The sequence below is a fragment of the Chaetodon auriga genome, chromosome 14 (assembly GCF_051107435.1).
Source record: "Chaetodon auriga isolate fChaAug3 chromosome 14, fChaAug3.hap1, whole genome shotgun sequence".
NCBI classification, from domain to species: domain Eukaryota; kingdom Metazoa; phylum Chordata; class Actinopteri; order Chaetodontiformes; family Chaetodontidae; genus Chaetodon; species Chaetodon auriga.
In genome coordinates, this window is record NC_135087.1 from 695,485 (window position 1) to 721,557 (window position 26,073).

The 26,073-nt window shown below is 51.7% G+C and overlaps 2 protein-coding genes across 6 annotated transcripts; one reads left to right on the forward strand and one right to left on the reverse strand.

Annotated features, from left to right (window-relative positions):
• Positions 1-620: 620 nt before the first annotated feature.
• On the reverse strand, positions 621-1,914 carry hikeshi (heat shock protein nuclear import factor hikeshi). Its single transcript, XM_076747928.1, has one exon. The coding sequence runs from the start codon at positions 1,678-1,680 to the stop codon at positions 1,084-1,086; it is 597 nt and encodes a 198-aa protein (XP_076604043.1). The 5' UTR covers positions 1,681-1,914; the 3' UTR covers positions 621-1,083.
• A 4-nt stretch (positions 1,915-1,918) lies between these two features.
• heatr5a (HEAT repeat containing 5a) lies at positions 1,919-25,368 on the forward strand. 5 transcript variants are annotated; one of them, XM_076747922.1, is made up of 42 exons: positions 1,919-1,995; positions 5,031-5,249; positions 5,340-5,551; positions 5,749-5,857; positions 6,021-6,170; positions 6,287-6,458; positions 6,863-7,023; positions 7,112-7,361; positions 7,476-7,631; positions 7,978-8,228; positions 8,434-8,545; positions 8,782-8,934; positions 9,121-9,220; positions 9,503-9,612; positions 9,764-9,933; positions 10,012-10,175; positions 10,274-10,379; positions 10,623-10,813; positions 11,244-11,403; positions 11,497-11,686; positions 12,021-12,190; positions 12,312-12,338; positions 13,115-13,259; positions 13,607-13,789; positions 14,193-14,432; positions 14,515-14,693; positions 14,861-14,929; positions 15,101-15,280; positions 15,400-15,634; positions 15,872-15,976; positions 16,058-16,192; positions 16,303-16,430; positions 16,564-16,711; positions 16,947-17,120; positions 17,345-17,446; positions 17,553-17,636; positions 17,859-18,038; positions 18,451-18,596; positions 21,103-21,210; positions 21,529-21,631; positions 21,959-22,112; positions 22,522-25,368. In XM_076747922.1, the coding sequence occupies exons 2-42, from the start codon at positions 5,124-5,126 to the stop codon at positions 22,679-22,681; spliced, it is 6,198 nt and encodes a 2,065-aa protein (XP_076604037.1). In that variant the 5' UTR covers positions 1,919-1,995; positions 5,031-5,123; the 3' UTR covers positions 22,682-25,368. The 5 variants fall into 5 exon arrangements, with proteins under 5 accessions (XP_076604037.1, XP_076604036.1, XP_076604038.1 ...); XM_076747921.1 differs by lacking the exon at positions 1,919-1,995 and adding an exon at positions 3,296-3,430; XM_076747923.1 differs by lacking the exon at positions 1,919-1,995 and adding an exon at positions 3,296-3,430 and having other exon boundaries at positions 18,454-18,596.
• The last annotated feature ends 705 nt before the right edge of the window (positions 25,369-26,073 follow it).

Consider the following 26,073-nt stretch of genomic DNA (forward strand, 5'->3'; position numbering starts at 1 on the left):
GGTTTCTGTTGTGATTTATAAATGTCCTGCTGGTGTTGTAGTCTGCATTATTCCTTTAAAACTGTATTTATTGTCCTTTTATACAAATATCATACAGTTCAAACACACCTGTGCACACACGTGACCAGAGCACGACGTGTTTTCAGAGTTATGATGGAAAATGATCTAAAAATCAGACTGAAACACACTTCTGTTCATTCAATGTGGATTTAACAGGAGAAACATTCATTCTAACGTCCGTCCACCATCACAGAAAGATGGCAGCCTTCACCTGTGATCAGTCACACACACAAGCACACTGTTCATCCCGCCTCCTCCAACTCTTCCTCATCACATCCTCCATCAGGTCTGAATGTGTTCCCAGCCTGACAAGTCACATCATGTTCCAGTTTTTTTTCCTACTGAGGCTAACAGAGCCAACATGAAGGGAACTCCTGAAGCTCCAGAACACCTGAACTCACTCACCTGTCCACAGGAAGGACCTGTCTGCTGACGTGACTGATGTTTTTATACTGAAGACGACCGTCACTGTAGCTCTGGAAGCTCTGCACCTCAACCAACCTGAGACAGGTGATCCAGGTGATCCAGGTGATCCAGGTGATCCAGAGTCGCTGTCATGGCGACTGGAACAGATTCTCATAAATCTAAAGGGAGGCGCTCCTCTGAAGGTTTGGAGGATCAGGATTATCTGAACGAACAAGGTTGACTTCGGTGAGACTGAGGCCTGTCTGTCTGATTCATGGACACTTCTAGAAAATCATTTTGGATTTTATTTTTATCTTAAATGTGACGTTTTTGACTTTTGTGATTAAAGAACACCAAATGTGTCTCAGGGTTAGACTGCTGGTCTTAAGACATTTAATGGATCAGAAGTGTCGTCAGTGGACCGTGGACATGATCAGCAGGTGATGATGGACAGTGATCAAACAGTGTGGAGCAGATTCAAAGTGTCCCTGCGGGACAAGAAGCTGGACTCAAACATGAGGGACGTTCAGAGACTTTTATTAGAACCGTCAGGCACTGTGGACACTGTCCTCACAGTCACTCTTTGGTCACAGACTTTAGTTCAAAGTTCTACTCCGATCAGGTTTTCCAGAAGTTCGGGTTCTGTGTTAACCTCCTCTGGAAGTTTTCATACCACTTGAGGACGCAGCTGGATGGGATGAAGGTCTCCGTGGGGTTCGGCGTCATCTGCGCCTGCGACACGGCGAAGGACGAGGCGAAGTTGTAAAGACTGTCCAGCATCTTCTGCGTGAACTGCATGAAGGAGTCCACGGTGGACACGGCGGCGCTGGACACCGGGATCTGCTGGGCCAGCTGCTCCAGGGCCTCCACCGACACGCCGACCTGAGCCACGGAGGGCGACGAGGAGGCGGCCATCATGCCGAAAGGGTGCGCCCCACCCACCCCGGCCTTCAGCCCGGAGATCTTAAAGATGGCACTGGGCTTGTCGTTGGTGATGAACCCGAGCAGCTGCCACACCGGCCCGCCGCTCGCCGGGTCCGGGAGGGAGAAGTAGACTGCGCCGCCCATACCGGCGGGGAACGGCACCGTGCCCAGCATGAACACCACCACGTGGTTCACGCTCTCGTAGTCCGGCAGGTTGAACACAAACTTGTCCGAGGCGACCTGCACCGCGTCCGTCTGCACCAACCTGCCGGCGACCAAACAGCCGAACATCTCCGCCGTTAGCCGTTAGCTTCAGTGCCGTAAGCACCTTTTAGCGTTAGCTTAGCCCGCTAGTTTCAGTCCTGCGACCCGCTAACAGTCCGAATCACGGAAGAATCCAGCAGAACCCGTTAACTTGGTGACAAACGGAGGAAAGACTGTTGTTGACGAAACCAGCTACAAGGAACCGATAGAAACTTCTGGTACAGACCGTCATGTTAGTGCCGCCCTCTGCTGCTCGACTATCGACTGAAAATCCTGGAGACCTTTCAGCCCTTTCTTTGGGCTGACAGGCACAGAATCATCGCTGTGTTAATACATCAGCAGGTAAAAGTGGAGCTGTTTTTCACTGTATGTGCTGCTGGGCGGGCTGTGACTTTCACTGTGGGATCATGTTATCCGTAATATGATATCAGAATGTATTTGTTCATTATTTTGAATTATTAAATTGAATCTGCAAAGTCACTGAAGTTATAAATGTAGTTGAGTGGAAATAGAAAGTAGGTGAAAGTGGAAATACTCCAGTAAAGTACCTCGAAACTCTACTCAAGTGCACCACTTGAATGGTCACTTTCCTCCACTGTCATGGAAGCAGCCTCCGTCATTCCAACGTTAAGAGAAACTCTGATCACTGCGAATACTCCTCAGAAAACTGCTGTACTGAATGTAGTTAACGACACGTAGTAATCAATGCACATTATGTGTTAATATTGAGGGAAAATTGTTGCAAATGCAGTTTCTGCTGCCTGTCCTGCTTGAAAACAGGTTGACCGCGCGGATTGTTTATTAGCTGAGCAGACGTTCGATGATTCGGTAATCGACTTGTTAGTGGCGACCGAGCAGTTAAGATAGAGGGAGTAGACATGAATGAGACCGGAAGTGAGAATTCATCTAACTAAAAAATAAAGCAAATCAAGTTTCAACACTAAAGTTTTAATGAACCCTGATTCCAAACAGTCTGGAACATAAATAAACCAGAATCAGTCATCAATAATCAAACTGAGTCCACTGACAGCAGTTTTCTGAAGTGTCTCTGAGTCCATGTATTAATCTCCGTCATCCAATCGTGTTCACAAAGTGGTGAACCTCACTCCATCCTCTATGATCGACTGAGCCTTTCCAGGATGCCCCTTTCATACCCAATCATGATCCTCTCACCTGTTACCAATGAGCCTGTTTACCTGTGGAATGTTCCAAACAGGTGTTTTTGGAGTGCTCCACAAGTTTCCCAGTCTGAGATGTGTTGCTGCATCAGATTCAGAATGAAATAACATGGCGCACATTTTCTTTTTCTTGTTAAATACTGGTTTTGTAATTTATTTTATGTATGCACAGTACTATTCAGCAGCTGAATTTTGTCTTTATGTTGGTTGATATACTTTGATTTCACTGGCTGAATGTCAGATGATGAGTGGTTGAAAATGTTTTGTGTAAGTTCCCTTCAAACATTGTTACTGTCAGAATGCCAAAATTTTGACCGATAGAAATTTGATCTGCCACCGAACAAGATATGAAATTGACTGAATTCATTAACGTAGACTTTTCAAAGACCTGTTTTAATTTGTTTTGAAAACTGGTAACCGGATGTGTTGTCTTGTAATTTCCGCTGACTTGACTACCAGCGGTTCGGCTCAGTCGCAGCTGAGCTGTTTGCACGGTGACGTTAAGAGCATCGAAATAAAGTGGAATAAACATTGTGCCCGCGTGTTTGTGAACTAACTCTCGTCTGTACGGATTCACGACTTTTAACGGCCCCGAACAGGTAAACAGTCCCGTGTTTATCTCGGTGTGTCTCTAAACTTTTGCTCTTGGCTAACCCGGTTAGCCACCCGATGCTAGCAGCGGAGCCTGTTAGCCTGCCGTTAAAAACACCAGAGAAGAAGATGTTTTCCTCTGCCTTCTGTTTGTGGGATATCAGGGACAGTGTGAGTTTGTTTATCGGCTGTTCGCGCCGTCAGTAACGTTAAGTGTCCTGTCAGTGCTGTGTCTGTTGAACTGGAGCCTTTTCAGGTTTTATTCTGCTTGATTCAAAGCGACACGTTGAGTGTGTGAACTTCACCCGAAGCAGATGGTATCATTACCCAGCGGCTCACGATGTGTTCACGGCCTCAGAGGAAGTCACCTGCATGTCGGACATAACTGAGCAGCTCGCTGTAAAGATGCTGCACTGCGGAAGCCGTCTTGAATCAAATGAGCCTCTTGAACCTGGATTTCATCCGTATTAAAGTGTTGACGTCACACTGAGTGAAAACGTCAGCTTTTAACACATCCGGTTTGTGTTTGAGAGACATTTTATCCAGATGAATCCTGAATCTTTGGGGACACTTTGTGACCCCTTACCTGACCGCAGTGACGTACAGGTGTGCACCGTGACCTCCCTGGTGGGTGTGGTTACAGGTGTTTGTTTTATGTGGTGTGGGTGAGTCCTGACCCAGGACCAGAGCTCTCTGTCCTCAGTCTGGTAAACCTCACTGGGATCATGTCCTGTGTTAATGTTCCATCACGGCTGATTCCTGGAGGTGGATCAGCTGATTGGTCGATTAGTTGATATGCAGAAGATTCATCGTCAATGATTTTGATCAGCGATGAATCATGTTTTCCTCTTAAATATTGAGCAGTGCAGTGTTTTCTAATGAACAGCTGACACACCTTAGATTGAACACACACACACACACACACACACACACACACACACACACTCTCCAGCGGGATGTTAAAGCTCTGCTGTAAAGTGTTTTTCTGAAGCTCACTGTGTTTTCTGTGAGACTGAAGCTTATTTTTAGTTTTCCTGCCTCTTTGTGAACAGAGTGTGTGTTTGAGCAGAGAGAGAGAGAGAGAGAGTGTGTGTGTGTGTGTGTGTGTGTGTGTGTGTGTGTGTGTGTGTGTCCTTGCAGCACACTGAGCTGTGCTGTTGAATCATTTATGAGCTCTTTTCTCTCAGATATTCTGCTCGTGTCCGGTGGGCGAGCTGCCAGCGGGCGCCTCTTCTTTGCCGGCCTGTTCCGGTCTGATCGCCTCTGTTCGCTCTTTGAACGCTGCTCTTTAAAACGCTGGACGTCTCTCCTCCAGCAGCAGCTCTAACAGGTCATTTGTTCACGGTTGGGTTTTTCCCACAGAGCACCTGAATGCAGCACCAAGCGGGACGGTCAGGCGTCTGTTTTCCATGTGCTCCTGCTCGGCCGTCCTGATGTCCTCTGAGGCTCCGAAGGACTTTATCAAGTCTGACATATATTTAAGTGAGAGATGTGGAGCCTGCAATGAAAGGACAGTGTTGAGTTGCATTGTGGGAAATGTGGGATCCACCATCCAGTGAAGCACTGACTGTTTTCTGAACTTGTTTTCTCTCCATTTGTGTCAAACAGGATTTAGAAGAATGACATGCAGACGATTTCAGTTTAACTAAGAGGAGCAGGAGCAGGAGGAGGAGGAGGAGGAGGAGGAGGAGGACGGCTGCCATGGAGCGAGCTCACAGCCTCCTGCTGAACGAGGAGGTGTGCAGTCAGTTGGGTGAACATCAGAGGGCGGAGTTTGTCTTTGAGTGGCTGACCCACCTGAAGAAGCTCCTTCCTGCCGCCGACCGGGTGAGAGCTGCTCCTCCTGTCAAAGGTCACGAGTCAAAGGTCACATGACTCTGCACAATCACAACATTAAAATCTGTCTCTTCCCTCCAGGCCGACATCAAACAGAACCAGCGGCGTCTGATCGAGCAGCTGTCGGGCGTTCTGATTGGCTCCCCCGGCCCGCCGACCCGCTGGCTGCTGGCCCACTGCTTGGCCCTGCTCTTCCGCCTGGGAGACCCCGTTCCCTCAAGCCTATTGGTGGAGAAGTGCAATGACATCATCCGCAGCAAAGACGACTCTCCGTCAGGCCTCCCGACACGACTGTAAGTCTGGCTGCGTTCACAGTTCGCAGGAAAGATGGGAAAAAATACTTTCCAGCTTCAGCGTCAAAGACTTCATACGACAAGGAAACTTTAGTGAAAAGTTTGAGGATTTATGTTTCTGTCAAATGAAACCAATGAAGGGAAGAAGCTTCATTTTAGATGTGCAGGTGTAGATGAATGTTGTGTTTGTGTTTCAGGGCGGCCGTCGCGTGTCTCGGCGCTCTGTTTGAGCAGCTCGGCCGGATGCTCGTCGGCTCCTTCAAAGACACGCTGACCAACCTGCTGAAGGCCATGAAGAGCGCCGAGGTATGCATTCACAAACCTCACACTTAATTAATACACAGTCCATGAACGCACCACAGAGAGCTTTCACATCAAACTGTTTGAAACCAGCTTTGATTTCAGTTTTATTTCAGTTTCACGTTCAGATCAGCTGAAAAGTCAGAGCTCACCCTCCTCTTCCTCTCAGTCTCAGGGTCGCTATGAGATCATGCTGAGCTTGGAGAAGATCCTGCGAGGTTTGGGTGTCAGCGCTGTGCCGTTTCACCGTGACGTCTACAAGGCGGCGAGGACGTGTCTGACGGACCGATCCACGGCGGTACGCTGCGCCGCTGCCAAGGTAATAAGAGCCGGCGCGTCCTCACGTCCCCGCCGATACTTCGTCAAATCATCGGTCAGCTTTGTGAAGTCGGTCTGCTGCAGGAGCGTTTTAAAGTGTCAGTGTCGTCCTGTCAGTGTCTGCTGGAGCTGCAGAGGGAGGCGGCGTTCCTGTGGACCAGCGAGCTGGAGAACGTGGCCACGCTGTGCTTCAGAGCCTTCGAAGGATCCAACTACAACGTCAGAGTGTCCGTCGCCAAGCTGCTGGGAACTCTGCTGGCGGCCGCCGTGGAGCCCCGACAGCCCACAGGTACGACCGGAGGACGGAGCCGCCGGTGTCCTGTCCGTCCACAGTGAGATGGCAGAGTGAGCCGTGATGGCGTGCTGTTTAAAGGAGCCGTCACACGCAGTTTAGCTTAGCTTAGCACGACTGACCTCTTAATGACTCGCTGTGTGTCTGTTTATGACATCACATACTCTGACGCGCACACACACACACACACACACACACACACACACACACACACAATCACAGCTCCGTCTGTAGTCACACAGGCATGAAGACATCGAGAGCTGCGATTGGTCAGCTTGTTTCTGATGCAGGTGCCGCTCGTCGCTGACACACCTGACAGGTGGACAGCTGTGCTGATGGACGGATGATGAATGGAGCGAAAGTTGAGCTCGTCTCTCTCTGTCTTTTTTTTCTCCCATCAGCCCCCAGGCAGGGTGGGCGGGGTCGCAGCTCCCTGGAGGAGGTGATGGATCTGTTGTCGATGGGATTCCTGCGGGGCGGGGCCGGTTTCCTCCGAGCCAGCGGAGACATGCTGAAGGGGACGAGCTCCGTCGGCAAGGACGTCCGAATTGGAGTCACTCAGGTGGGTTGCCATGGCAACTGTTGAGTTCCGGTAGTTTGATTTACTGAGCTGAAGAGCAGATTAAATGACTCCTCCTCCTCCTCCTCAGGCCTGCGTGGTCTTCGTCTCCACCCTGGGCGGTGCCTGGTTGGAGGCGAACTTCCCAGCCTTCCTGTCCCTGCTGATGGAGCTGGCGTCCCACGGCAGGGCCACGCAGACGCCGGGCGACGCCGTGGTGACCCGCTGCTGCGTGTCCTTCATCCTGAGGACCACCCTGGGGTCTCTGCTGGGAGAGAAGGCTCAGACCAACGCCGCCAAACAGCTGTGCCTCGCTGTGGCCGCACAGAAACGAGCCATCGGTGAGCAGAGATGGACGAGACGCCCCGACTGTCCTCATGCAGACAGGACGCTCTGATTTACTGATGCACAGCGAGTGTGTGTGTGTGTGTGTGTGTGTGTGTGTGTGTGTGTAGAAGCTGCTCTGACTGATGGGAACGTGGAGACCAGAACTTCATCTGCGGACGTCTCAGCCAGTCAGCACGTGCTGGTCTGCTGCCTGCTGGAACTGGGAGCTCTCATACAGGGACTGGGATCCACCGCCACCCCCCTCCTGACTGACAGCAGCACAGGTCTGACACACACACACACACACACACACACACACTGAGTCAGACAGTGATGGTCCTTGGGCTGAGAGGAGGTGAAAAGGAGGAGAGAGGAGGACAGCTGATGTCTCCAGAAACAGACTGTGGATCAACAGGAGGCGATTGTGTGTTTTTCAGCAGAACAGAACGTCCACGTTGAGCAGATATGAAGACGGCAGTGAGGTCAGAGAGTGCAGGTTGTCCTCCTGTCTGTCCAGAGCAGACGTCATGTCTCACTGAGGGACAGATGCAGGCTGTATGTGTGTGTGCAGGAAGTTTGAAGTGGTTGCTCTGGGCTGATGTCTCTGTTTATGGGTGTCTGTCCGTCCAGCTCTCCTGGACACGGTGATCTCCGTCCTCCTCCACCCCGTCGCCTCGGCCTGTTTGGCCGCCGCCTGGTGCCTGCGCTGCGTTGCCGTGGCGATGCCATCCCAGGGTTCCTTGCTGCTGGATCGCTGTTCTGAGCGCCTCGTAGCGCTGAAGTCTTCCCCTGAAGCTGTGGCCGGGTACGGAGCCGCCGTCGCCGCCCTGGTGGCTGCAGTGCAGCACTGCCCTCTGGGAATACCACACACCAAAGGCATGGTGGGTAAAATACACGACCATGAGTCACATGGCACAGCTTAACGTAGCGCATAGCATGCTAATGTTAGCATTCATTAACTGTAGATAATGTAACACAATGCAGCTGAAAGGTAAAGTTCACAACTGTAACAACATCATTACACACGTGTTAGTGTATTTATGTGTGTGTGCGTGTGTGTGTGTGTGTGTGTGTGCGTGTGTGTAGGTGGTGCTGGGTCTGGCTGAGGACCTGCTGCGTTCGGCCTCTCAGAACAGTCGTATCTCTCTGCAGAGGACTCAGGCCGGCTGGCTGCTCGTCTCATCTCTCGTCACTTTGGGTAGAGCCGTCAGCGTTTCTGTGATCGAACATGTGACAGAGAGCAGACAGGACGAGCTGCTTCACTGTCCTTATGCTTAGCAGCTAGCCTGTTAGCCTGTTAGGCTAACTGTTAAGAGGTAACTTTTGTGTGCCAACTTGGAATCGCTACGAGGTGGTGATTCTAGTTTTGTGTGTGTGTGTGTGTGTGTGTGTGTGTGTGTGTGTGTGTGTGTGTGTGTTTGTCTCGGTCTCCAGGCCCAGCGGTCGTGGAGCACCACCTGTCCCGTCTCCTCCTCCTGTGGCGGTGTGTGTTTCCTGCTTCACTCAGGGAGCAGGAGATGGAGCTGCGACGAGGGGACTACTTTACGTGGCAGGTTACACTAGAGGGACGTGCCGGGGCGCTCTGCGGTCAGTCCACGCAGTGTGTGTGTGTGTGTGTGTGTGTGTGTGTGTGTGTGTGTGCGTGCGTGCGTGCGTGCGTGCGTGCGTGCGTGTGCGCGTGTGCGTGTGTCTGTGTCCGTCCTTCCAGCTGAGGGACTCGTCTTCACTCCGTCTTGCTTTAATTAAAGTCATTCTCTGTTGTTGTCTGAGCAGCGATAAAGAACCTGCTGCGGCACTGCAGGGAGCTCGTCACTGATGACATCATCAACCGTCTGCTCACGCCATTGGCCTGCGCCGTGGCCCTGCTCACCAAGTCAGTACCTCTGTGTGTGTGTGTGTGTGTGTCTGTCTGTCACCTACGTCGCGTGTGTCACCTGTGTTGTGTGTGTGTCACCTGCGTTGTGTGTGTCACCTGCGTTGTGTGTGTCACCTGCGTTGTGTGTGTCACCTGTGTTGTGTGTGTGTCACCTGTGTGTCACCTGCATCGCGTGTGTGTCACCTGCGTCGCCTGTGTGTCACCTGTGTGTCACCTGCATCGCGTGTGTGTCACCTGCGTCCCCTGTGTGTCACCTGTGTGTCACCTGTGTGTGTCCAGGCTGCCTGCCCTCGTCAGGTCTTATGGCGCTTCGGTCCGCAGCTGGTCGCTCGTCTACAGGCTGAGAGTCTACGAGCTGCTCGCTCTGCTGCCTCCACACAACTACCAAGGTAACAACACGTCTCCTTCACTGCTCCCTTCTTTCCTTTCCTCCCTTTCTACTTCACATCTCTTCTCATCTTGTGTCCTTGTGACTTCTTTGACTTCCTCCTTCTTTTCTCCTAAATGTCTTCGTTCTTCCTGTCTGTCCTCGTCCTGCAGAGAGTTTTGGTTTGGTGATGAACCAGCTGGTGACTGACCTGTCCGGTCAGGACAACCTGAACCACCCGTGCTCTGAGCTCACCCTGCTGCCCCCCCTCTGTCACCATGACGACCTGCCTCTGGTCGGCCCCGCCCTCCAGGACACAGACCACAGATACATCGAGAAACAGGTGACCTGTGGCGTGTCAGCGGGACCATACACTGATGACACCGCGGGAGGCTTACCTGTGGGTGTGTTTGGCTTTCAGCTCCACGGCAGCAGTGTGGGAGGGGGCTCTCTGGACAACGACACCTTCAGTCTGTGTGAGAGGAGCGATGAAGCCCCCGCTCCTCTTCCTCCTGCCGTCGCTCTGACCGCTGCCGCCGTCCGTCTCTTCGGAGTGCTCTTCCCGCACATCATCTCCGCTCAGAGGTAACTCACCTGTACAGGTTGACCAGCTGACAGGAGGGTGCCCCCCCCCCCCCCCACAGTGTGAACCATGAGACAAATCCTCCCTCTGTGTCTCTCAGGGTGAAGATCCTGGAGCAGTTTGTAGAGACCGTCAACCAGCTGAAGGGTCAACGGCAGCAGACCGTCCAGACGCACGTCTGTGCTGCCCTCTGCAGTCTGCTCAAGGTACTACACCTGTCAGCATGAAGCCTGCCAACACACACACACACACACACCTGTGTGTGTGTGTGTGTGTGTGTGTGTTTGACAACTATTCAGAATATAATTGTAGTTGGTTTTCACACTGTTGAGTCCTGGTTGTTTCATGTTGTTCATTTTTTGTCCTCTTGGGGGCAGCAGAGCTCCATTCACGCTGAAAAACATATTATGACCTTATGAAGCTGATAAGAAAACCTAAACCCCCCTCAGCTCCAGGGTGGTGTTCGGGGGTCTCTGGGCCCGGAGGAGGTGCGTTCCCCGGCGTTGTCCCTCCTGACGGGGGCGCTGGAGAGTGTCAGTCCTCTGCTGCGCTGTCTGGCTGCTGAAGGTCTGTCCCGGCTGGTTCAGGTGGTCGGAGACCCCGGGTTCACGGTGTCCGTCTCCCTGCTGTGTTTCGACAGGTAGGACGACGATGACACGCAGCGTCTACTGCTTCTGTTTTCCAGTTTTATTCCTCTGGTTTATCACAGGATGTATTTGTGTGAAACAAAGAACACAAACGTCTGCAAGTTCATTTTCATCTATTTTCAGTCTCTGATCTTAAAGTAGCAACATCAGAAACAAATGATCCAAAAATATTCATCACACAGACGGACGGAAGGACGTACGGACGGATGGACGTGAAGCAGAAATAGTCCAAAAGCTTTAAATAACTGAGAGTGAAGGAATCCAAATGTATCACCGAGTGTGTGTGTGTGTGTGTGTGAGAGACACGATGTGTTTCAGTGCAGGACGAGCTGTCAGTACTTCCTGTGGGACACTGAGGACACGCTGTCATGTTGTCTCTTTTTAAACAGTGATGCATAAATTCGTTTTGTCTGTCCACGACAGGCTGAAGACGGCTCGGGACGCAGCGTCTCGCAGTGGCTACGCTCTGGCTCTGGGGGCGCTGCAGCGCTACACCGGAGGAATCAGCTCACCTCAACACCTGTCCACCTGCCTGGGGGTCCTGTTCACCCTGAGCCAGGACAGCACCTCACCTGAGGTCCAGGTACATGATTCTGACGTCAGCTGTTTTTGAAGCGATGAGCGGACCAAATGTCCTCACTGTACCTGAAATGTCCCCGTGTGTCTGTCGGTCCAGACTTGGTCTCTCCACAGTCTGTCTCTGGCAGTCGACCTGTCCGGCGGTTTGTACCGCGCCCACGCCGAGCCGTCCTTCACCCTGGTGCTCCGGCTGCTGCTGTCGGCGCCACCCACCCACCCTGAGGTGCACCAGAGCCTGGGACGCTGTCTGCACGCCCTCATCACCTGCCTGGGCCCCGACCTGCAAGGTACGGCCAGGTGTTCCACTGATGTGTGTGTGTGCTGCGTTCAGGTGCGGGTGCAGCAGTGATGTGTGCGTGTGTTGCGTTCAGGTGCGGGTGCAGCAGTGATGTGTGTGTGTGTGTGTGTGTGCGCGCGCGTGTGTGTGTGTGTGTGTGTGTGTGTGTGTGTGTGTGTGTGTGTGTTGCGTTCAGGTGCGGGTGCAGCAGTGATGTGTGTGTGTGTGCGCGCGCGCGTGTGTGTGTGTGTGTGTGTGTGTGTGTGTGTGTGTGTGTGTGTGTGTGTGTGTGTGTTGCGTTCAGGTGCGGGTGCAGCAGTGATGTGTGCGTGTGTTGCGTTCAGGTGCGGGTGCAGCAGTGTCCGCTCTGCGCTCCAGCTGTCTGGTGGGCTGTGGCGTGATGCAGGCCAGTCCGGACTCTCTGGTTCAGACCAGATCCATTTCCTGTCTGCAGCAGCTGCACATGTTCTCGCCGCCACACGTCAACCTGGCGAGCCTCGTACCTGCTCTCTGTGTGAGTACACCTGACTCCACCTGACTATTTGTCCCTTGATCATGGTCTCAGTACGTGTGGTCACTGGTAGTTGGCAGTGCAGTGAGCATGTGTGTTTTTGACCCTGCGCTGTGTCTTGCAGGAGATCTTGTTGGACTTTTCCATGTTGGTAGGTTCTCTGAGGCCTGAAGCTGCTGTCTGTCTGTCTGTCTGCTTGTCTGTCTGCCTGTCTGTCTGTCTGTCTGTCTCTTTCTTTTCTCTCAGCACTGTTCTGTTGCTGTGGAGCTTTTTAACAGTTTTCTGTCACTGAAACAGTCTGAACGCGTCTTATTAATCTGTGGCTGATCAAACGGTTTCTGTTGCTTGACGTCTTAACATTTTCTGTTGGTTTGAGACCGTTTGAACTAACGGCTTAACGTGTGAACGTGTGTTTGACTGAGCGCTAACTCAATAACACTGAGGCTTCCTCACAGACTGCCTGAACATGAACCTCACACACAGACAGTGTTTCCTCTAGAAGAGCTCACACGTTCATCGACTGATGAATTCATCACTCACTGGAGCTTCATGTGACGCTAACACCGATAATTCATCAATCAGAGGATCGATCATTCCTCTTAGACCTGAAACAATCAGTCAGTTGCCATGAAAATATTTAAAATAATAAATATTTGTTCTGTTTTTAAGGAAAAATGTGAAACTCTTCCTCGTCCAGCTTCTTCATCGTTTTCTACATTATTGGAGAAAATATTAGTCAGATGAATCAATAATTAAAACTCTGAACTGTTCAGTCTGTGATCTGGAGGAAACACTGCGGCTGCATGCGTCCTCCGATCGTCCTTAAACCTGTTAACAGAGGACAGGTGTTAACTCTGTGTGTGTGTGTGTGTGTGTGTGTGTGTGTGTGTGTGTGTGTGTGTGCGCGCACACGCGCGCGCCCACCAGGCCCACCTGTGCAGCTCTTACCTGTGCCTGCGGCGGGCCGTGGTGGCGTGTCTGCGGCAGCTGGTCCAGCGGGAGGCGCTGGAGGTGTCCGAGCACGCCGTGACGCTGGTCAAAGAGCTGCCGAGACGAGACAACACGCAGCTGGGTGAGACGCCGAGGACGCTCTCGTCATTGGTCCTCTTTAAACATGTAGACGTAAAAACGTTCTGCTGATTCAGCAAACAACAACAGATCGAGGAGAGTAAAAGAATGTGAATAGAAAGTGGTTAGAACAGAAAACACCTGTCTGAGCAGGTGAGTCTTCTGTTTTTAAAGCTTTTGATTGGATGGAAGTTTAAAAAATCACGTGATGCAGTGAAGTGATTTGATTGGTACGCTTCAGCTGATGTGGAGTCAGACTGGAGCAGCTCTGATCACACGTTTGTTTAACGTCGTTCAGTCCATTCAGCCGTTTGACTCACACCTGTCCTCCGTCCTCTCCGCCCTGTGCAGACGTCACCATAAAGGAGGTCGGTCTGGAAGGAGCCCTGTTCACTCTGTTGGACCGGGAGTCAGATCCGGGTCTGAGGAGGGACATCCAGGAGACTCTGGTCCACATGATGGCGTCCAGCGCCACCAGCGGTAAACTGGGACACTGGCTCAAACTCTGCAAGGACGTCCTGTCTGCAACCACCGGTGGGTTGAATCCGTCGAAGTTTAACTTTGTCTTCTTACTGAGCTTCAGTGCAGGTCCACGAAAATGAGTCATGCCATCATACACCATGTGAGCGACGTCGCTTTGACAAACTCCAGAGTGACGTTTGTGTCCTTTACTGGTTTTATGGTCCACCGTAGGGGAGGCTGAGGACAGGTGTGTTCAGGTGGCTGCCTTCTGTCACCTCACCACTCACTCCTCCACCTTGGACCTTTAATTAACGAATGATAAAAAATGTCTGGGCCAAAAAATCTTCACTCGGGGTCCAGCTTCACGTAGATTATCTGGAGCTTTCGACCGTCCTCGGGGTCTTCATCAGCAGGTGGACCCTCAGAGTGACCTGCTGGTGCTGTGGACTGAACTCTCACGCTGCCTGTCCTTCAGACTGTCGGGCGCCGGTCGAGGCGAGTCAGGAGGACGAGGAGGCGGACCCCGCCAGAGACGACGACTCCTCTGCTTTCAGAGCTCGGTCGGAGTCCGGCGGCCCGTTCACGGCTCTGCGCTGGGCCACGCGCCGCTTCGCCATGGAGTGTGTGTGCCGCATCATCGCCCAGTGTGAGACGGCAGACCCGGCGCACTTCGACATGGCTCTGGCTCAGGAGCGCCGCCTGCACGAGTCCACCGGTAAGATCCCTGCGGAGGCCTCCTTCAATTTGTGTTGGTGGACTCTGTAGACCTCTGTGACCCCTCGCTCGGCTCTCCACAGACTTCCTGGTCCTCCATCTCGGTGACCTGGTCCGCATGGCGTTCATGGCGGCGACGGACCACAGCGACCGGCTGCGGCTGGCGGGTCTCCAGACCCTGCTGGTGATCATCAGACGCTTCTCGGCCGTCCCCGAGCCAGAGTTCCCCGGTCATGTGATCCTGGAGCAGTACCAGGCCAACGTAAGCAGATATTCAGTATTTTTACTCCAATACTGTGAAAAATACTTCAAAAGTCTGATAATGTGTGAAACTCAAAGAAATGTGTGTGTATATGTGTGCGTGTGCGTGTGTGTGTGTGTGTGTGTGTGTGTGTGTGTGTGTGTGTGTGTGTGTATGTGTGTGTGCAGGTCGGAGCTGCTCTCAGACCAGCCTTCAGTGCTGATGCTCCTCCTGATGTCACAGCCAAGGCCTGCCAGGTGATCAATCATCAATAATCATGTTCATGCTTGTGACTGACAGGTAACTGGTATGGTCCAGTTAATCTCAGGTAAACGCTCACCTGTCAGTCACTTTGCTCTCCAGGTATAACCAAGTGACATCTAGACTCCTGATTGGCAGCTGAAGGTGAGCCTGTCTGTCTAACGCAGGTGTGCAGTGCCTGGATTGCGAGCGGCGTGGTCAGCGACCTCCGTGACCTGCGGCGCGTCCATCAGCTCCTGGCCTCCTCATTGGCTAAAGTCCAGGCTGGGAGGGACCCCTCCAGCCAGCTGTACAACGAGGCCACCGCTACCATGGAGACGCTGGCCGTCCTTAAGGCCTGGGCTGAGGTGAGGCCGCTCGTCTTCAGTGTGGACGTTCTTCATGTCCAGATGACCTCGATGCTTCGAGACGTTGTCCAATAACAGATTAAAGATGGAGATGAACTGATTCTTCCTTTGTGTCTCAGGTTTACATCGTAGCTGTCCAGAGCGGCGGGCAGAAGGAGAGCAACGATAGGACGGCTGATCTGTCGCTCTCCTCGCCGGCCAATGACGGCTCAGGCCCCGAGTCAGGAGGGGCGGACCTTCTGAAGTTGGTCCAGTCGGATCTGTCAACACTGAGCCGCCTGTGGTTGGCGGCGCTGCAGGACTACGCCCTGCTGACCCTCCCGTGGGAGTACGCATCACAGTTACCTGCGACAGGTGAGAGGCAGGAAGGAGGGCAGGCAAGGCATCTTGTCGGGACAGACGTTTGTTTTGTTGAATCTGAGGGAAGTTTAAAATGTTTCTTCAGATCATGGATGGAAAGAGTACTCAAGTACTTTACTAGAAGTACTGTTACTTCAAAGAACTTTTACTCAGACAGAAGTAAACCGAGGTTAGTCAGCACACCAGGACATGAAAGGAGTGTTAAAGTTTGTCCTCCTCCTCCTCCTGCAGGAGGTTCTTTCTACACAGCAGAGACAGTGAAACAGGCCAGAGCTCATTACTCCTCCTCCTGGGCTCCCATCCTCCACGCCACCTCCCTGTGGCTCCACAGCACTGGTCAGTGCTCCTCCTCACTGCTCTCTCTTTGGTGTAAGAAGAACAGGTGTTAAACCGTCAGGTGTGACTTGTGACTTGCAGGTTTTGTGATGTCAGACGACACGCCCGCCAACCTGTCCAGACCGGCCACGCCCACCTCCATGGGACACACTGGCTCTGTGGGCGGAGCCAAGAGTCCAGAGGACATCAACGCCGACAGGCTGCATCTCATACTGGGTACGAAAAGTGGCTTTAACACAAAACTCAGCAGAGGTTTAAAGGCTGAACTCGTGTTAAATTTGGGTTTTTCTGCATTGAGTTTGGTGGCTGCTGTCTTCGCCTGTCAGGGATCAGTGTGGAGTTCCTGTGTTCTCCGCACTCGGAGGACCAGATGGAGAACATCACTTCCTGTCTGCGAGCTCTGCAGGCGCTGCTGGACGTCTCCTGGCCCCGAGCCAAGATCGGAAATGACCAGGTGAGACCTAGCCGGACCTGAACCCAGACCCGACTTCAGACCTGATTCCAGGTCAGAAATGTGACTGTAATCCAGATCAGAGTGTCGGCCCTGATGTCCCTCTGTCTGTCCCTGTCTGTCCCTCTGTCTGTAGGCTCTGAGCGTGGAGCTGCTCAGCGTCCTCCACAGGCTGATGGTGACCAGAGAGTCGGCGTCGGTTCAGCTGGCCGTGTTGGATTTACTGCGGCAGATTGTGACGGCGGCTCAGGAGCACGTCAGGGAGAAACGCCACAGCGCTGAAGGTGAACGCACACTTTCACACACACGATCAGACACTGTTTGGACTCTGGGGGACAGTACGGGTGCCCACCAGGACCAATATTCACATTTGTTTAAACCCAAAAGCTATTTCTGCAGCTGTCAACCATGTTTCATGTTCTTCATCAGATTGGATCAGACGGTAAACACTCAGAGGGTAAAATACACCAAACTGTCTTTATCCTGAATGCTACTGTGTAAAACTTTATTGTTCCACAGTGGATGACGGTGCGGCGGAGAAGGAGACGCTACCAGAGTTTGGCGAGGGACGGGACACCGGCGGTTTGATTCCTGGACGCTCGCTGGTGTTCGGAGCGCTGGAGCTCTGCCTCTGTGTACTGGTCCGGAAACTTCCACAGCTCAGCCCCAAACTGGCCGGAACCAGCCCAACCGGTACGAGGAGGAGGAGGAGGAGGGGGAGGAAGAGGGGGAGGAAGAGGGGGTTGGAGGAGTTACATGAATGGCAGGAGGAGAGGGAGGAGCAGGAAGTATGAGGAGGAGCAGGGGAAGAAGAAGACTCAATCTAAGTGAGTGCAGTGTCGTAAGTGACTCTGTGTGTGTGTGTGTGTGTGTGTGTGCGTGTGCGTGCGTGCGTGCGTGCGTGCGTGCGTGTTCAGGTCCTGGAGGTTCGGTCTGGAGACTGACTGACAGCGACTGTCACCTGGTGTCTTCTGCTCTGTGTGTCCTCTCTGAGTTGCCGTCTGTTTGCTCCCCAGAAGGTCAGAGTTGAAAAAAGTCCCACAATCCTTTGCATGCTAATGTTAGCATTTTAACATCACCACTAGCATTAGCAGAGTTTGTGACTGACTGATTGTCCTCCTGCAGGCAGCGTGTCCATCCTGCCCACTGTCCTCTACCTGCTGCTGGGAGTCCTCCGAGAGCTGGTCCACCAGCCCAGCACACACACTGGTAACACACGTGGGCACACACACACACACACACACACACACACACACACACACACACACACACACACACACACACACCATGGTTAGGAAGCTGGAGCTCCACAGTTCTTCAATGATTCTTTTCATTCTGGTTGAATCTGCTGATTACTTTCTCTGCCGATCGATCGATCGTTGTTGATTATAGTGAGCGATGTCGTCATAGTTACCCAGAGACTTTTCCCAGGTTCCCCGGTGGCGGCGGGCTCGGTGGGCGGTGCCGGTCTCGGTTCGGTGGTCCAGGAGGCGCTTCAGGCCCTGAAGTCCGTCGTGACATCTCCGATGAGCCGACAGGAGAAGAGCCGAGGAGCCTGGAACCTCCTGCTGAGATCAGCTGTGAACACCCTGCTGGGACTCTGGGATGCTGGTACAAACACACACACACACACACACACACACACACACACACACACACACACTGCGATCTGTCCTCCAAACATACCGAAAGACTAAGACAGTCGAGTACCTCAGAGATTTATACATGAAGGACACAATGCATCAGAGTGAGGAGAGCAGGAGGCTAAGCTGAAGGTGTGTGTGTGTGTGTGTGTGTGTGTGTGTGTGTGTGTGTGTGCGTGCGTGTGTGTACGTGTGCGTGTGTGTGTGTGCGTGCGTGTGCGTGGGTGCGTGTGTGTGCGTGTGTGTGTGTGTGTGTGTGTGTGTGTGTGTGTGTGTGCGCGTGTGCGTGTGCGTGTGCGTGTGTACGTGTGCGTGTGTGTGTGCGTGTGTGTGCGTGTGTGTGTGTACGTGTGCGTGTGTGTGTGTGTGTGTGTTTTCAGGAGACTCTGCTGTGGACCAGGTCAGCCTGCTCACCGCTCTCACCGTCTTCCTGCTGTCTGCTGGTCCGGACGTCTGCGCCGTTGAGCCGCTTCACTCGCTCTGTCTGCGGCGCTTCACTGCCAGCATGGACGCCAAAGACCCGCTGGTCAGTGCGCGACAGACACTTCCTGTTTCATGAATCAACGTCTTCGGAGCAGGAACAAGACGGTTTACAGACGAGCAGCTTTGTTCCTGACACACATCCAGACAGAGTTTAGATCAGAGAGACGTTTAAAAGCAGAGTGTGTTTGATTGGTTGATGACAGAATCAGTTCAGTTTGACCTCTGACCTCCAGCAGCACAACATCCTGACATGTTTGGCTACATACATGTAGAGAAATCAGATTTTAGGCTGAATGTGTTGAAGGATGTTTCTTACAGTGTGACCAATGATTGTTGTCAGCTGATCAATGATCATCGTCAGTCAGCTGATCAATGATCATAGTCAGCTGATCAGTGATCGTCAGTCAGCTGATCAGTGATCATCGTCAGCTGATCAATGATCGTTGTCAATCAGCTGATCGATGATTGTCAGTCAGCTGATCAATGATCGATGATCGTCGTCAGCTGTTCCTCCAAAAGTCAGAAAATATCAGAAGCATGAAAAACCAAAACCAAACCATTCGTGTCCTTTCAGTTTGTCGGTCGTCATCTCGTCATCCATGAATTTCATTGAATCGTCATCGTGACGCTGTGAACCAGCAGCCTGCTGGTCTGCGTACTGGTTGAACTGGGACACAGGGACGATGGTTCACAGTCTATTCTGGGACGGACGGAATCAGGTCATGTCTAAATTTAAAAACAGTCGGAATGTTTGAAATTCTGGAGATGAAACCGAAGCCGACGAAACTTCATCAGCTGACGGACGAGGAGACGAGGATGGTTATTGATTATGGAGACGTACAGACTGGGGTTGGCTGGTTATAAGGTAATAAGGTATCCCGCGGTATCTAAAAATAGCAACCCAAGTCCACTCTGTTCAGTGGTTGAATTTTTACTGCAGAAAAAGGTGAAAAAGTACATGCTAAAAAAATCAACCTGAGCAGTTTAACAGGTGTTTTAACAGGTGTGTCCAGGCGCTCAGAGTACCGTTATCTCGTCCAAGCACACAGACAAACTCCTCTGTTGAAAACACTTTTTCAGCCTTCTTTCTGCTTGCTGTTGTTCTTATCTCTCATACAAGGATGAAATGCAAATAAAACAGTAAGATAACACTTCGGGCTGCTCAGCAGAGTCGTCTGTTAGCCTCGGTCAGCCTCGGTCAGCCTCTGTGAGCCTCGGTCAGCCTCTGTCAGCCTCTGTTAGCCTCGGTCAGCCTCGGTCAGCCTCTGTGAGCCTCTGTTAGCCTCGGTCAGCCTCGGTCAGCCTCTGTGAGCCTCTGTCAGCCTCTGTGAGCCTCGGTCAGCCTCGGTCAGCCTCTGTGAGCCTCGGTCAGCCTCTGTCAGCCTCGGTCAGCCTCGGTCAGCCTCTGTGAGCCTCGGTCAGCCTCTGTCAGCCTCTGTTAGCCTCGGTCAGCCTCGGTCAGCCTCTGTGAGCCTCGGTCAGCCTCTGTGAGCCTCTGTGAGCCTCGGTCAGCCTCTGTCAGCCTCGGTCAGCCTCTGTGAGCCTCTGTCAGCCTCTGTCAGCCTCTGTGAGCCTCGGTCAGCCTCGGTCAGCCTCTGTGAGCCTCGGTCAGCCTCTGTGAGCCTCGGTCAGCCTCTGTCAGCCTCTGTGAGCCTCTGTGAGCCTCGGTCAGCCTCGGTCAGCCTCGGTCAGCCTCTGTGAGCCTCTGTGAGCCTCGGTCAGCCTCGGTCAGCCTCTGTGAGCCTCGGTCAGCCTCTGTGAGCCTCGGTCAGCCTCTGTCAGCCTCTGTGAGCCTCTGTGAGCCTCTGTGAGCCTCGGTCAGCCTCGGTCAGCCTCGGTCAGCCTCTGTGAGCCTCTGTGAGCCTCGGTCAGCCTCTGTGAGCCTCTGTGAGCCTCGGTCAGCCTCTGTCAGCCTCGGTCAGCCTCTTTCAGCCTCGGTCAGCCTCTGTCAGCTTCTGTGAGCCTCAGTCAGCCTCTGTCAGCCTCGGTGAGCCTCTCTGAGCCTCTGTCGGCCTCTGTGAGCCTCTGTCGGCCTCGGTCAGCCTCTGTCGGCCTCTGTGAGCCTCGGTCAGCCTCTGTCGGCCTCTGTGAGCCTCGGTCAGCCTCTGTCGGCCTCTGTGAGCCTCGGTCAGCCTCAGTCGGCCTCTGTGAGCCTCGGTCAGCCTCAGTCGGCCTCTGTGAGCCTCGGTCAGCCTCAGTCAGCCTCTGTCAGCGAACAGCTCTGCCTATTTGTGTGTAAATGAGACAGAGCGCTGAAACTAACTGCGTAGTTACGCCGGTCAATAGCTCAGCGACCCATTGGTCTGTTTTGATGATCGACACCTCAATCGACCAGTCAGAGTCAAGAGAATCGAGGGGCAGCACCCAAATTCACCGTAGAAACACCAATGACGATCCAGAAGGACGTAAGCCCAGAGATAGTATGTCGCATGAAGAGCGCTCCCTCCACTCAAGAAACCCCCTCCTCTTCTTGTAAACAACCAGGACCTTCGTGATTGGTGTCAAACTAGAGTCACAGTTTGTGATCGCTGTCCTCTCGTCTGTTGCAGGTTGTGAGTCGCTGTTATCAGCTGTTGACGACGGTGTTCCAGGCTCCGCCCGCCGTGGCCGTCCCCTACATCCAGGCGCTCGGACCGCCGCTGGTCCGCTTCCTGCAGGTACTGAAGGACACCTGAGCTCAGCCGTCAGAGGAGGCGTGGCCTTTAAGGCTCGCTTGTTTGGGTTCAATGGTGAAGACGTGAAGACGTGAAGACGCAGCTCAGGACAGAGTTTTGACGTCAGGAATTGTTTTTAGCATCAGGACCAAATGAAGTTTCCTTCTCATCTTCGTCGAATCTCACAAAGTGTTCATCGAACTCATTTAGTCTCAGAGTGTCTTATTGTGAAACTGGAATATAATCATTGATATTAGAATATGAAAATGATGATCACACAAGAAGAATGAGATCAAAACATGTGACATGTCTCCTCCTCAGAAGGTGGAGAGGAGTCGTCCTCAGAGTCCAGAGGAGCTGCTGGGAGTCCTGGAGGCGGTGCGAGCCATGGAGGCGCTGGTCCAGGCCGCCGACGAGTCCCAGCGTGAGTCCAGTGAGCCGTGCTGAGGCGCTTTGAGCCGGACGCGTCTCTCACAGAGCGAGTCTTTGGGCCTGAATCACAGCGCCACCATGTGGACCGCCGGGCGGCACTCGCACGTCGTTTCCTGTTACTATATAGAAAATAGTCTTTAGGAAAAGTAGACTTTTCAGTGTAAAACACAGTACTTTCACAGTGGTACTAGTACTGTCACTTGAGTGAAAGAATACTTCTGAACACTTCAACATGCGTCAGTGACTTCTGACATCACTTCCTGTTGGTGCAGAATGTCGACGGCTTTCTGTGAATGACGCCACGTTTTCTGACCCTCAGGTCCTCACCTGGCGGCCATCTTGTTGCCCCTCCTGATCTCCTTCCTCCTGGATGAAAACGCTCTGGGCTCGGCCCCCGCGGCGTCCCGGTCCCTCCACGAGGCGGCGCTCAAGGATCTGATGCGCCTCGGCCCCCAGCACTCCGCCGTCTTCAGGTTTGTTCTTCGTCAGATGTTTCCGTGCTGATGGTCAGAGGAGGCGAAACCGTTTTCTCCTGCGCTCCTCGTCTTCATCGTCTTACACAAACGTACAAATGAAAGAAAGCGAAGCTGCGTTCAGGCGAAGTCCGGAAAGTTGTGTTTCAGACGTGTTGTTTGAGCAGGACCACATCAGTCCTGTTTCACTGATCAGGACTCTGTGAAGTCCTGGTTCAGGACTGAGGCAGACCTGGTTTTGAACCCCTCAGAGCTGTTTTATCTTGCGTTCGTGTCTGTGTTGTTTTATTTTTGTTTCATTTTGATTGTCTGTTTCCTCCTGAAAAGTTTTCTTCTGAAGCTCAAAATCTGCTCTGATCGCTTTTGATCAAACGTATCAGTCTGGATTTGATGTCTCTGTCCTCTTCAGGTCTCTCATCGCGTCGTCTCCTCACCTGAAGTCTCGCCTGGAAGCCGCCGTCAAAGGAAACCAGGAGAGTCTGAACACTAAAGCTAGCAGCGCTAACGCCGCCGCCCGCAGCGCCGCCAAGTCCTCCCCCAGCATCACCCTGAAAACCAACTTCCTGTGAGACGGCTCGCCACGGCGCCGCAGCACGGTGCGTTCACAGTCCCCTCAGACAAATGGCTCCTCTGCTGTCTGAGAATCTGAACGGCAACGTGAGGAGCGAGGAGGACACGCCGCCATGTTGGAAGAATGACAGGACGGGGAAAAAGCCATATTATGACATCACTTCCTCTTTCAAGATTACTGGCTGAATATTTTAACGTTCAGGGCAACAATCCTTGGTGTCATCGCGGCGTGTCCAACATGGCGGCGTGTTCCTCTCTCGCTGTTCGTTCTGTCATCAGAGACGATAAAGATTCAGTCCTTTACTTTGAAACTACAAATCCTGTTCACTTCCTGTTCTGTTGATCATTTTCCAAACCGTCCGTCGCTCTCAGCTGTCGGTTCCTCGATCGCCTGACACGACGACTCCGCCTCAAGCTAAGCGCCTTTCTGTGGAGGCTGATGTGTCACCATGGCAGGAAGCAGGTAGTAAAACAAACTCCGACGTCGGGTGAAGATCAGCGTCCAGCTCTGCTGTGATGACTCCTCATTGGTCCTGGCATTAGTCCCGCCCGTGGCACTGATTGGCCAATCGTTGGTCCTCAGCAGCTCTCATTGGTCGCCTGCTATGTCACATGAGAAACGCTGTTTGATGAATCAGATCAGAGGTCTGAAAACATGAAATATGAGATTCAGTTTTTATTCAAGAGGACTGACTGTCAGTGCGTTAAGTTCCTGATTATCCCTGAACGCAGCACTAAGAGTATTTTGGCTGACGCACAGGTGTGTCACACCTGTGATGAGCTCCGCTGGACAGAACGTCGAGATGAGGCGATTAGTTTAACTGAATCGGGTAATCAATGAGTGTGAAAGTGAAAACTGCTGTGTCAGAGGTCAACCGTCACGCCTCTGACGGATCAATAAAGTTATTGATAAGATGGAAACGGAGCCAGATGGAGCTTCAGAGAACGTGATGAAGGCGTTCGTTCTTATTTTCTGACCGCTGACAGAAGACAGGTGTGAACACCTGAAGGAGTCACGGGGAGCTGCAGCTGATCGTCTTCGTCCGTCGACCATCAGCTGATCGTCGTCGTCCATCGATCATCAGCTGATGGTTGGCGCTCTGCAGTGAGAGCTGCTGGAGGCGTCGTTGAACTGTCAGCAGTGACAGGACGTATTGATGATTTCTGTTTTTCGTGTCTCACTGACATTCAGACGTTCATTCGCTGCTTCAGCGTTTCCACGTGTTCACTGGTGAGTGAAGCAGCTTTCAGCTGCTCTCAGATCAGCTGTAATCGCTTCATATTTCACATCAGACGTGATGAAAAGGAGACAAACTTTATCGATTGGAACACGTCTGTCCCTCTGTCCATCTGTCCGTCTGTGAGGTTCAATCCAGAATCAGAAGAATCAAGAAGAAACATAAAAAAGGAGAGACACTTTTCATTCAAACACACACACACACACACACACACACACACACACACTGAAGGATAAGCTGTTAATTTTGGTAAAATAATAACATTTGATTTGGTAGAATAATAATTATCAGGAAGAAATTAAAGGTGGGAAAAGTTTTTTGTTAAAAGTCAAAACTCTGAGTTTAAAGTGAGAATTTGAGGAAAAATCAGCTGATTGTGAGTTCGTGCTCTCGCCTCGTTAAAGGTCCACGTTCAGAATGTGTCCGTCAGTCTTCACTCTTAAAGAGAAACGAGTCACTGGTGTCAGAATGTTCTTCATCAGCAGGTGAAAAATCATAGTTAATGCAGCGACATTTTCTCATTGCCATGGCAGCACGACACCACAAACGAGACGTTCTCTAACGAGTCACATGTCTGTTGGTTCACTTCAGTTATCAGGACAAACTTCAATCTCAGAGTTTTCACTTTTACCAACAAGTAACGGATACATGCACAGTATCTACAGTGGGCGACCAATCACAAGGGAGCATTCTGAGGCTCCTCTGACACCTGGACTCCACCCGCCGGGGGTGTACGGTACAGTTAAACAAACGGCGGCGCTCAGCCTCTGTGCTGTTTGATCAGGTCTGTCAGTGTTCAGTCACTTCAGGCTTTTATTTTGAAATCATCTTCATGTACTTTAAGGAAACAGTCAGACGTCTGCAGCAGAATGAGCTGCGTGTTCATTTTAACAATGGAGGTCAAAGGTCAGGTTGACTCGTCTTCCTGTGACCTTTGAGTGAATGTCAGTGACGAAGAGGAGCTCACAATGAGATGAAGAGCGCCTTATTTTTTTAGTGAAATGGTGATTTGTTGGGTTTGATTCAGTCAAAGAAAAACAAGCTGAAGACTCTTTGATTGTTATCAGTCATACGGTGGCCTGGAAGGGACAATTGAGTTTTCTGCACTTTAGTAGAACAACACTACAGCGTCAGGATGTCCACGCGGTGTCTGAGAGACAGTGGACGCTGCAGACAGGAAGCTGAAAGAATGTAAGTGTGGCTGATTTCAAAGGACTTTTATTTTTTAAATGTGAATGTTCATATCAGCGAAAAGAGTAAAAACACTAAAGATTTACCTGCAATAAGTTTGTCACCAGGTATGTGTGTGCGTCCAGCTTCAGCAGACACACACACACACACGCCTGGCTCACCTGGCCACTGCTCTGTGACCTGTACAGGTGTGACCTGAATGAATGAGGTAACATGTTTTCTAACAGCAGCGACTGAATAAAACCTGTTTTTCTTCAGCTTCAGTCTCCACTTTTCTTTGTTTGTGGTCATCATGTGAACAAACTCTTCGGACGCGCGATGAGAAGTTTTCAGGTAGTTTCAGAGGATCGATGATTGGTTCATCCTGAAGGGAGCATGAATGAGCATTTCATCACGATCATCCAACAGCTGAGACGAATCACTTAAAGTCAACCTCGTGGTGGCGCTAGAGGGTCAGTCAGAGGATCAGCGGTCAGCCGGGTTCATGCTGTGGGATCACGACACGCTAACAGTGTTTGTATGGCTAAAAACTTCATGAGAAAAATAAGAAACTCTGATTTTGTTCTCATGTTTTTTACAAGATATGAAACATAAAAGAACTTGACTTTTATTACCTTTAATGAATTTAATGATTTTAGAAAAACATTTAACCTGAAGCAAAGCACTTGTAAAAATCTTATTTAACGGTGAAATGTGAGTCCTTCAGCGCCTTCAGATGAACGTAGAGGAAGAAAAAGTCCAGTGTTCTGCTTTTTAATGCAGTGAAGGACAAATAGAAGAAGAGTTCATGTGTTCATGCTCAGAAATATAAATGTAAGTATAAATATAAATATAGGTGGAGTGAAAATGCATAAACACTTTAAAGTCTGTTTGCTGACGTCCTCCATGTTGTTTCTGTGCTGTGAAACTTTTTGGAAACTTCGTCTTTGATCATTGAGGAACATGTTGCAGCGCCCCCTGGC

Coding starts and splice junctions, on each gene's coding strand:
- heatr5a (XM_076747922.1), top strand. CDS start 5,124: ATGGAGCGAGCTCACAGCCTCCTGCTGAACGAGGAGGTGTGCAGTCAG. Junction 10,814..11,243: donor TCCCTGCTGTGTTTCGACAG/GTAGGACGACGA, acceptor TGTCCACGACAG/GCTGAAGACGGCTCGGGACG. Junction 11,687..12,020: donor CCTGGGCCCCGACCTGCAAG/GTACGGCCAGGT, acceptor TGTTGCGTTCAG/GTGCGGGTGCAGCAGTGTCC.
- hikeshi (XM_076747928.1), bottom strand. CDS start 1,680: ATGTTCGGCTGTTTGGTCGCCGGCAGGTTGGTGCAGACGGACGCGGTG.